This window comes from Ctenopharyngodon idella, chromosome 21 (genome assembly GCF_019924925.1).
Source record: "Ctenopharyngodon idella isolate HZGC_01 chromosome 21, HZGC01, whole genome shotgun sequence".
Taxonomy (NCBI): Eukaryota; Metazoa; Chordata; class Actinopteri; order Cypriniformes; family Xenocyprididae; genus Ctenopharyngodon; species Ctenopharyngodon idella.
The window spans coordinates 29,326,120-29,338,296 of NC_067240.1; the positions used below are offsets into that span (position 1 = coordinate 29,326,120).

At 39.4% G+C, this 12,177-nt stretch overlaps 1 protein-coding gene across 13 annotated transcripts in view; it reads right to left on the minus strand.

Annotated features, from left to right (window-relative positions):
* Positions 1–410: 410 nt before the first annotated feature.
* rapgef6 (Rap guanine nucleotide exchange factor (GEF) 6) overlaps positions 411–12,177 on the minus strand; it is a 101,853-nt gene continuing 90,086 nt past the window's right edge. For 11 of the 13 annotated variants that reach the window (XM_051876999.1, XM_051876995.1, XM_051876996.1 and 8 more), the window contains 7 exons: positions 11,406–11,585; positions 11,120–11,257; positions 9,011–9,121; positions 8,107–8,281; positions 5,182–5,642; positions 2,923–3,246; positions 411–1,515 (listed from right to left, as the gene is read on the minus strand). In XM_051876999.1, coding sequence (XP_051732959.1) covers positions 1,493–1,515; positions 2,923–3,246; positions 5,182–5,642; positions 8,107–8,281; positions 9,011–9,121; positions 11,120–11,257; positions 11,406–11,585 — 1,412 coding nt within the window. In that variant the 3' untranslated portion in view covers positions 411–1,492. The remainder of the gene's footprint in view (positions 1,516–2,922; positions 3,247–5,181; positions 5,643–8,106; positions 8,282–9,010; positions 9,122–11,119; positions 11,258–11,405; positions 11,586–12,177) is intronic. The other 2 variants (XM_051876998.1, XM_051877001.1) reach the window with 2 other exon arrangements.

Below are 12,177 nucleotides of genomic sequence, written 5' to 3' on the forward strand. Positions count from 1 at the left end.
AGTATGAAAATAAAATCAGATTTTGGACCGGAGGACCACGTCACCTGAATTCACAAATCATGAAGAATGATATGCGATATTATTTGCATGTCTATGACAGCGCACTGCGGATTTATAGCCAAAAGAAATTTGAATAACAATCGGCAAACTAGACTCACACCAAATACTGATGAAATATGAAATTCCTTCTCATGTATCAGTACATTTATAAATGGGGAACAAAAAGTACAAAGACATTTACCTTTTTTTGCCAAGATAATGTCATCTCTGGAAGATCCTTACAGAGACAGAAAAATCCTGCAAGACTGTTTGAAATGATTGTCAGTGGAAATCGAGGCATACAGTAACTCTTACAATGAACCCATAACATTCCTAATAAGAGTTTTGAGAAACAAATAATTTCTGCCCAGTAACAGGAGCGGTCACAACCCCAGATTTATTTCAACAAAATAGTGAAAATACAGTTTATATAGCGCACTCTCTTCTCAGCTGTACATGATCAGTAACATTCATTTACAACAAAACATACATTAAAAAACCCTTTATGCTTTTATCATTAATACAATCAATGCTGTTCATAGCAAAACAACATACGAAAAATAAAATAAGAAGAAGAAAAGCATCTGGGTCCAGACAGTTAATGTAAATGATAAAAATGTAATACTCCAGTTTTTATCCCTTAATATAATACATTATTTTGTTTACTTTCAACCCTATACATCTAAGGTTTAGTTCATATACAAATGTATTCATTTGCTTACAGAGAGCAACGACTATGAAAACATTTGCATTCTATACAAAATGTTCTGTCCAAAGAGCATGAACTAATAAGGAATGAAAATGCACATCTAGCATATAAATATATTTTCCCTTGACAAGCAGTATTGATCTCGCTCACTATGTACAACGACAGGAGTAGCAAATCCAATAGCTTAGACTGTACAAATCGGACAACGTCGTCAGTGCGGCAACCACACAGTTATTATTGCGTAAAAAACTAGGCAGCACGATGCGCATTTCAGCGAGAAGAAACACTGTAAACCGAGAACGTGTGTAAACGCGTCTGAAATCATGCGTAAGGGTGAGAACCGTCCTGATCTCACGATGGACAGAGCTTGTTCAAACATTGAGGAAGGTGTGCACCATTAAAGTACCATAAACATGTCTCTGAACCATGTTGCATGTAAGAAGGTGCTGCATGCACACGGTGTGATGCTCAAGCACTATGAGACAAAAGTCTGTTTTCTCCAAGAGGAACCGACTGGATGGTGAACAGTGTGTCTCTGCATGGCAGGAGGGTGAAACATGAGACGTCAACTGAAAGAGGCATTGGAGAGACGGGGGCAGCGTTTGGTGGACAATCTTTCTTCAGCAAGTTGGCCGATGATCAAGGATGGATGGGTTTTGTCGCTAAATTACCTCAAAGATGTGTTTAACTGGTGCAAACCTGTACCATCTCTGGCATTAACCAGGAGCGTCGGTTGACGTCCAATCACACGGCAGAAACCTGCTCATCTGAAAGACACACATGAAGACGGTCAGTGAGTTCAAAGCATCACTGCTGGTCTGCGCTGAACACACAGCAAAGCATCAGCACACACTGACAGCAACGTTACATCCCAAACCTCAAACACTTGTTACACCCAATGTCACTAAAACATGACCAGGTCACATTTCACCCCAACGTAAAAGATATTTTGCATAAATAAAGCCTATTTGGTACGCCGACCGGCAATTCACAAACAATCCCTGCCATTCGTTTGCCTTTGGTCTGTAAAGAGTTCACGATAGTATTCGTTTTACAGCCACTGAACGAAATAGCAAATCGTCCACATGATTTAGCAAATCGAGGGAACGGAATAGTAAATCGTGCGCAAGATTTAGCAAATCGAGAAAATGAAATAGTAAATCGTCCACATGATTTAGCAAATCGAGGGAGTGAAATAGTAAATCGTGCGCACAATTTAGCAAATCAAGGGAACAAAATAGTAAATTGTGCGCAAGATTTACCAAATCAAGGAAATGAAACAGTAAATCATCCACATGATTTAGCGAATCAAGGGAACGAAATAGTAAATCGTCCACATGATTTAGCGAATCAAGGGAACGAAATAGTAAATCGTCCACATGATTTAGCGAATCAAGGGAACTAAATATTAAATTGTGCGCACGAATTAGTGATTCGAGGGAACAAAATAGTAAATCGTGCGCACGAATTAGTAAATCAAGGGAACGAAATAGTAAATCATGCGCACGATTTACTATTTCTTTCCCTCGATTCACTAATTCGTGCGCACGATTTACTATTTCGTTCTACTTTACTATTTAGCAAATCAAGGGAATAAAATAGTAAATGGTGCGCAAGAATTAGCGTTAAATATGCATTAATTTTCATACATTTCCAGAACAGAAATCTACACAATGGATAAAGCCAGGTTCAAAATTCTTTTTTGATTTTGTTGACATATTAAAGTTTGTAATGGAGAGGATTTTGGATTTCTCTTTTTATCACTCCATAAATCAGAAAATACTGTCCACAGACAGAGAGAGTGAGAAAAACAAACATTTTCACCTCGTTTTTAGGAATTAAATGTTGCAAATCAGGTGAATGATATGAACAAACCTTCAGAATGTAGATAGGAATAACACTGTAAAGTTTGGTGTATGTAAAGCTGCTGAAGCGGAGAAAAACACAGTCTTTAAAGATATGTATTATAATTGTAATCTATGAATGCAAATACATAATTTTATGAAAACTTAACTTTATAAAAAGCCAAACAGCACAAAATCTCAAAATTGACCAGTGCAAGTTTCTGCCTATAGTGTCTTGCCTTAATATCAGCTTTGATTAAATTCGGCACAACAAATACTACCGTAATACAGAAGTAGTCTTTGAAATGCTATTTTCTTTGTGTAAAATACCATTTGCTTCTTTAGATTTGGGGGTGAAATGCGAGCCGGACGTGTTTCTCAGCTCCGCAGGGATCGGCCACATACCCTCCTCGCTATCGGCCTGAGAATGGAGAGTAACACTGGGCGGTCGGGACAGGTTGGGCTCGGCCAGGCTGTGTCGCAGCTTGCACCTCTGCAAGGCCACGCTATACTCGGGCGGCTTTATGTGGGCCGGCCGCAAGGCTCCTCCGTCCTGCACATGCGCGTCGCCCAGACTCAGGCCCTGGTACCCCGGCGGAGTCGGGGGCGGCGCTTTGAACCTATCGTCTTTGCAGGGTGACGTTACACAGTACACTGGCAGGAAGCAGGTGGAGAGGTGCAGGAAGTGACGTGATGAAGGGGAAGGAGCACAGAAAGATACAAAACACACACAAACACACACAGACACAAAGCAAACATCAATTAAAGAAATGGGGTACGTAAATCAAAGAAACTGACACAGCATGCACAGATCACGACACAAGCAGATTTGCACATTGAACACCATCAGCCCTCGGCCGCTTCACACAAACAGGGCACAAAACACGGCCTTCTGCAGCAAAATACATTCTATTTATCTCTGACAGAAGAAAATTAAATAAATAGAATGTAGAAATGACAGAATGTGTCACAGAGTTGATTCTCTAATAGTTTATAGTTACTGATAATGATGCTCATGTGACTTCTTGCTAGCAGGACTGAATGCGTTCACTCTACCAGGATGTTAAAGGACCCAAATGATGTCACTTCCTGGGTGACACAAATTTGCAGAATGCTCCATTGTTTTTAAAAGAGACTGAATGTTATGTTTGTAGTCATTAAAAGAAGTGACTAATAAATTTTGTTCTTCTACTATGAACTGAAGATCAATTTAAACCTCTTCACGGAACAAAACCGACTGATATTTAAATCTCTTAACGGAACAAAACCGACCGATATTTAAAATCTCTTAATAGAACAAAACCAGCCGATATTTAAATGTCTTAACAGTACAAAAACGACCGATATTTAAATCTCTTAACGGAACAAAAACGACCGATATTTAAATCTCTTAACGGAACAAAACCGGCCGATATTTAAATCTCTTAATAGAACAAAACCAGCCGATATTTAAATGTCTTAACAGTACAAAAACGACCGATATTTAAATCTCTTAACGGAACAAAAACGACCGATATTTAAATCTCTTAACGGAACAAAACCGGCCGATATTTAAATCTCTTAATAGAACAAAACCGGCCGATATTTAAATCTCTTAACAGTACAAAAACGACCGATATTTAAATCTCTTAACGGTACAAAACCGGCCGATATTTAAATCTCTTCACGGTACAAAACCGGCCGATATTTAAATCTCTTAACAGAACAAAACCAACCGATATTTAAATTTCTTAACGGAACAAAACCGACCGATATTTAAATCTCGTCACGGTACAAAACCGACTGATATTTAAATCTCTTACTGGAACAAAAACGACTGATATTTAAATCTCTTCACGGTACAAAACCGACCGATATTTAAATCTCTTAACAGTATAAAACTATAAAATATTTAAATCTCTTCATGGAACAAAGAGATATTTAAATCTGGCCGATATTTAAATCTTTTAATTGTCTTGATCACTCAGTCATGTGTCGGAGTCACTGCAGCACTAATGTGCAAGACAACACTAAATACAATGCATCTAGATGTATATCTGCAGGATCACTCATATCATCATTATATATAATCTTATCTACAGACAGTTTATGATGATGTGAATTGACTGTCTATTATGTTACTGCTTTTGTAAAGCGTCCTTGAGCTTGGGAAAGGCGCTATATAAATGAAACATATTATTATATATTATTATTATTATTATTATCGCCCAGCTTTAAATCTAGCTCTGTGGTACAGCAGACATTATATACATAACAGTCTGACTTTCTGTAAAGCTGCTTTAAATCAATGTGTATTGTGAAGAGTTCTATACAAATACATTTGACATTGATTAAACGCATTACATAGTACTCGCTCTACACAACTGATTATTGTTATGAAAGTGTAATGAGACACCAGTTTGTGCCCTATTTGTGGAAAGCGCAGGAGATCCAGGGTAAATCGCTCTACTGATTTATATATATGTGTCCTTGAGGTATCAAGACACAAGCACTCAGCAGCGCAAGTCAAAAGAGCTGCACACTGATCATCCAACGAGAGGATGGTGAAATCTGCCGGTGTCACGTGTAGAAGCCGAAGCTGAAGCTCACCTATGAGTCCCTTCTCCGTGCTGGACGTGATCATCTTGTACGCAGCATCTGTGCTGTGCTGCCCGTCGGAGGCGGCGTGATCTGCGGTCTTGCGTTTGATGGTGCCGCAGCTGCCCTCGTAGGTGTCTGACAGCGAGCTGGAGGACGTCCAGCTCTGTCTGGACTGACTGAGTTCAGGGTCATCTCTGGAGCAACTGTCCTCCGGCAAACCCGGGCCAATCTCCACCTCGGCGATCGGGCCGCCCATGGGCGTGTGGCGATGGTTGAGCAGGTCCGGCGCTCGCTGGCCTGGAAGAGTCTGGAGGTTGTCGTGGGAGTTACTAGAGCAGGAGGTCCAGCTCCCGCGGCCGCTGTCGGCCATCTCAGAGACAGAGGTGTGCTCGGGCACCGTCAGCTCCTCGCCGCTGGTGGACAACGGGAAGCTGGACTCCCTCACCGTGGACTGTCGAGACGAAGATGAACTAGGACGAAAGAAAAGTGCACAGTGACTAAGCGTAAGTCTACAACGATGCCTCTCATTCTAAAAAATAAAGTCATTAACTGGAGACTTAAAGAACCATAAACCATACGTTACAGCTCTCTTTAGCACTTGTGTCTAATGACTCTAAACTGAGCAATTGATCATGTTTCAGTGACTTATTAGAGATTCATGGAAATGTCAATAACAGTCTAGGCAACTGCTTTGAGATTGTGTGATTTTGTTCATTCAGAGCTTTCCGGTGTTCAATGCTTTCGTTCACACACATCCTGTAAATCCTGACATCACAATGTGACATCTAATGTATTCACAGAGAAGCCGTGTACATTCATCTTTGTTTTGTGCTCTCGTGAACAATTGCATTGTGTATGATACTAATAAACAGTTCATTTTACCGTCTGCACGTGTCTTTGTCTGTGATGATTCTTTAGAGGCTGTGTGATTAAACATTTATTAACTTTTCTTTTGTGCATTTAAACTCGGGGACGAAAAGCTCCACCCTCTTCTGGAAAGGGGGCGGGAGCAGCAGCTCATTTGCATTTAAAGGGACACACAAAAACGGCATGTTTTTGCTCACACACAAATAGGGGCAAATTTGACAAGCTATAATAAATGATCTGTGGGGGATTTTGAGATGAAACTTCACAGACACATTCTGGAGACACCAGAGACTTATATTACATCTTGTGAAAGGGGTCCCCTTTAAGTCCTGGTTCAGTTAGCATTTACACTACTATTTTTTAACACCGAACCTAGAGATCACAACCCTTAAACAAGCTCGTTGTATGTCTGTACATATGTGTAAAGTGCTTATAAAATGTGTGAAAGAGTCAAAACATTGGCAGGAATTCCTCCGTCACACACAAACGATGCAAAGAGATGCGTTTATGACGCCTGTACCGAACTGTGGGAAACATCACGACTGTGACGAGAAGAACCGGATGTGCTTGAGAACTGTTTAGGGTCGCATCTTGTCACATCATGTCCTGTTTTTGGTTCCTTTACATGTCTTTGGTCCGTGTTACATTTATGTTTCAGTCAAACCGCACCAGAGTTAGGATGACACACTTATTCAAATGAACCACACTAACAGAGCAATCGCACCAGACTTCATTTTAATCAAACCAAACCTGCCAACTGTGAACACACCCTAATGTCACCTTGTGAGGAATATTCTGCACAACTGCTGTAAACGGTGACAGAGAGGCAGTAAGCTGAGATGAATTATAACCAATAAGCCACGTCATAAAGTTCAAGACTGTAAACGCTGAACCTCTTTTACTACAGGACGAATAAACATCATTTCATAAATCCAGCTAAAGGTTAGTCTGAGATACCAAATATTTTGAAAAATGTTTTAACAACAGGGTTTCTGCAGTTTTTAAAATTACATTTGCGACCTGCACACATAAAATGAACACTGTATGTCCATATGGTACAAATCCATACAATCTGAAAATAAATCATGTATCTCAGGTTGTTTTATTAATTAAACAGGCTGCAGCACATTCAGGGTAACTGTACGTTTAAAATGCATTTATTTAATATATACATCTGTACTGAAATTGGTTTATGTGCTAATAAATCAGTACATATGAATCCTAACCCTAGAGGTCAACAGATACTGGATTTTGCTGATGATTTAAGGCTTTTTAAGACCTGTACAAATAAAAATTAAGACCGTATTGTGTGTGTGTGTGTGTGTGTGTGTGTGTGTGTGTGTGTGTGTGTGTGTGTTTGTGTCAATGTGTAGAACAATGTCTATGGTAACATCCTAAACCATAAAATGACTGTAAAAATGACTATTTAAACTACTTTGCAGTTCAAATAATAAAAAAATGTGTATATATATATATATATATATATATATTTAAATTTTAATTTTAAATAAAAAAAAACACATTTCAGCCTTTAAACCATTTTTTTTTTTTTTTAGAAAAGAGATGAGTCAAAATGATACATGATTATATATATTCATTCAAAATATGATTATATGATTATATATAACACTCTAGATACCTATTAGATAGATTAGATAAAATGATAATGTGTTTATAGAAATTAAAAAGATTATTGTGCCAATACTAGTAAAATCTATATATTGATTTTTAAAATAGTGAAGTCTTTCCTTCGTGTGACGTGGCGTTGAATTAAATGCCAGATACAGTTTATTGTACACTAAAATATCAAGAATAAAGAGATTTTATGCATAATGCAGAACTTTTAATTATAAACAAGCCCGAAATACACTGGGACTCTTATTTTGAAATGTCTACGCTTCACTGCTTCCAGCTTCTAACACTTCTGTTGCACTATTTAAGATATTTCAGACGTTTATGGCCTAAAAGTGAATGTCAGAGTTTTTAAGGGAACCCTGAGGATGTTTGCTCATCATGAATCTAGCATTAATGATTCTGATCAAGCTGAGGTGTTGTGGGATACGCTACCTTGTGCAGGGCTGACTGCAGTCCGCTGGAGTGTTTCCGGGCGTCTCTGACGGGTAGCTGATGGTGGGCACGGTGGGCATGGAGTCCACAGAGCAGTTACTGACGATGCTGGAGCGGGAAGAGATCTCGCTGGAGTCGGATAGGTCGGACCTGCCGGCGGGCATGAGGGCGTAACCTATCGGAGAGAGCAGACAGAAGATCAGCACGTCTGCCGTCACACTCACAGGACATAGCTGAGCACGACACGGACCCAACAAGAGCGCAATGCAAAAACATCTGCCTTTATTACACAACTGATGAAAGACTCACATCACATCATTATCATTATCATAAAGAAAAGAACCATATATGAGGGCATAATCAACAACACATCAACACATCTGCTTTCTGAACAATCACACTTAAGAGCACTTTAAAGATCCTGTCATCATTCACTCAACTCACAACGTGTGAAAAATAACCAATACTGAATCACACATTCAACCTAATCGTGTTGTGCCTGTGCCAACTTTGATCACTCAAATGTCAGCGAATGTGGCTCGGTGAGGGTGAACAAATGACGACAGGATCTTCATCTTTGGCTGAACTAGTGTTTTAACTCAGGTGACATAGACTGAGGAACAGGAACAGCACATAAAGGCATGTGATCACACAGTTTTCCTCCTGCAGTGTCTGTCTGTCTGCCGCTTGGCTGCGGGCTTCAGACTGTCTGTCTGCTGATCGTCCTGTCTCAATGACTCAGTTCTGTCCCTGGACCTGCTCCTGTCTCTAAAGAGTGTGAAGGGGGACCTGAAGCGCTTGCGTGGGGTCTCTGCTGTGCGCTCTTCCTGTCTCTGTCTACTCTCTTCCTGTCTGCCGCTCTGACAGGTCATCCTCAGGATCTGTCTATGAAGGAAAGCCCCACCTATGCCATACGTTCGACCGCCTGCCGCTCTGGTGCCGACCTCACTGGCCAGAGACGAGGACGAACCCGACAGGTTCAGCTGACCGCAGTTCTGTCTGGGAGCTCCGCCTGCTGTGAGAGAATGATGGGAAAGTTTCATAATCAGTGCATGAATATCATTAAAGACACAATTAACCCTGTAATGCCTAAAATAATAGTCATTTTAAAGGATTAGTTCAGTTCGGAATTAAAATTTCTTGATAATTCACTCTCCCCCATGTCATCCAAGATGTTCATGCCTTTCTTTCTTCAGTTGAAAAGAAATGAAGGTTTTTGAGGAAAACATTCCAGGATTTTTCTCCATATAGTGGACTTCACTGGGGTTCAACGGGTTGAAGGTCCAAATGTCAGTTTCAGTGCAGCTTCAAAGAGCTCTACATGATCCCAGACGAGGAATAAGGGTCTTATCTAGAGAAACCATCGGCCATTTTCTAAAAAATAAAAAATGATGTACTTTTTAACCACAAATGCTTGTCTTGCACTGCTCTGTGATGCTCCACGCATTACGTAATCACGTTGGAAAGGTCACGCGTGACGAGGTGGAAGTACCGATCCAGTGTTTACAAAGTGAACGTACAAAGACTAAGTCAAACTACCATTACAAAAAAAGGTAAAACAACAATGTCGGACGATTTTGGAGTTGGAGGAGAAAATGAGATGGAGTTTTTCGCTCTACCGCAGTACTTCCACCTGCGTCACACGCGACCTTTCCAACATGATTATGTAATGCGTGGAGCATCACAGAGCAGTGCAAGACGAGCATCTGTGGTTAAAAAGTATGTAATTTTTATTTTTTTAGAAAATGGCTGATGGTTTCTCTAGATAAGACTCTTATTCCTTGTCTGGGATCATGTAGAGCTCTTTGAAGCTGCACTGAAACTGATATTTGGACCTTCAACCCGTTGAACCCCAGTGAAGTCCACTATACGGAGAAAAATCCTGGAATATTTTCCTCAAAAACCTTCATTTCTTTTACGACTGGAGAAAGAAAGACGAACATCATGGAAGACATGGGGGTAAATTATCAGCAAACTTTAATTCTGAAGTGAACTAACCTTTTTAGTCTAGTTAATTACATGATGTGCCAATTAATGAAACTAATTAATCGCAAAAAAAAAATTGGTATTTAGATATATTTACAGACCAAAACAGTTTGGTTACCAATATTCTTCAAAATATCTTCTTTTATGTTCCGCAAAATAAAATTAAGTCATATAAGTTTGAAACAACACAAGTATGAGTAAATGTAAATAAACAGAATTTCATTTTTGGGCAAACTATCCCCAAAATATGTTTTTAAATTTTTTTTTAAAGTGATACTCTAAATAAGAAACTAAAACTGCCAGTAGGTGGCAGTAAATGTCTAAATGAATAAGTAATTAATTCATTCATTTGTTCAAACTTGGTGATTCATTCAGGAATGAAGTAAATGGCTCTCTTTATGAAAGGACCATTGAATCATTGATTCACCGATTGATTCATTCAAAATGTGGATTCATTCAGAAATTAAACAACGCCGTGTGTTGCTCAGAGACGTACAACAGTTCTGCTCTGGCATTATTGGTAATATTTTCGTTGGCAAAACTGACAATATTGTGTCTAAAATGTAAAATAATTTCTTATTTATTGAACTGTTGTATAAAATCAGTTTCACATTTGCACTTGTGCTATTCGGGACAAAAACAGCTCTTGTGTGATATTGCTTAACTATATCATGTGATATAAATATCATACAGAGGCATTTTTGCCCTGACATATTTAATTTTATGGTCATTATAACTGCATTGTATAGACTTCATCACGCAGTGAGTTGTTGCTCTGCTTCATGTCCGTCACCATCAACTGTATGAAATGTAGGTCTGGGGCGGGACGAGTGCGTTAAATGCATTAAATCATTTTATTTGAGTTATTTTTCCATAATAATTAATTATATTAACATTTCAAATCGACAGTCCTAATTTAAATGTTTAGTTTTATGATCAAAGCTCTGTAGTTTTAAAGCATATATTGCATGTATTTATGTTTTTGTTTTACAGTAGCTGAAACACAGGCGGTTCGTCGGGGTCACACCTTTGCGAGGAGATCCCTGCGGGGAGACGGTAGGACTGGAGTGCAGGGACGAGACGGTGGACGCGTCTTCGGATCTCTTGACGCTCGAGTCCTCGGCCGCACCAGCAGCTTTCTTCGGCGTCTGTGGCGAGTTGGGACCTGAAGGGCACAGCGGATGGTCAGATGACACTGACACAGCTCAGACAGCAGAGGGAGCCGTACGGCTGTTTAACTACAACAACACTCATGACGTAAGTCAAAATTATATGTATGATTATTATGGAATTGTATGGTGATGGTCACGTACTGAAGGAAGCGGCCAGGTCTTTAGCGATGCTCTTCTTGCGCAGCGGGTAAAGGCTGACGGGAGGAACCTGCAGCACCTGAGACACGCGGTTCTGAGACTTGGCTGAAGACAGACCGGAGCGCATGGACACCGGGGACATGTCCGATTTAGTGGACCTCCGCTCGCTCAGGTTCTTTGATACTGCAGGGAAAAAAAAACACACACAACACCAGGAACTGAGTTTGAGTGACAGGCATTTTTCTTTTTGTCAGATGTTTTGTTTGTAAAGTGTGATCTTTACCATCATTAGCTATGTTTCCATACACCTATTCAATCAAAAACTGACTTTAGCTCAATAATGACCTAGAGCTGCCGTAAAGCCAAAGTAATCTCTGTCCATTAATTTTCCTGTTATCACTGTGAAGCTGTTTTGAAACAATCTGTATTGTAAAAAGCACTGTATAAATGAAGATGACCTATTTTGATGCAAATTCTGGTATATCGCATAAAAAAAAAAAAAGCTAGATGGAAAAAAAGTGCATTAAAAACTTTTTTTTTGTGGCGGATCTATGATGGAAACACATTTACACATTGTTCTCTTGAATGCATCACAGAGCTTTATTTGCAAACGTTTCGTGTGATATTCCAAAGTTCTAACCCTTTATAATAAGTATACAGTAATAAAGTACTTACAAATCATTAACAAACTATTAGTTTATAGTTAATTCATAGTTTATATATTGTAGTCTCTACATTGTTAATATAAACATTTTAAGGAACACTTAATATGATT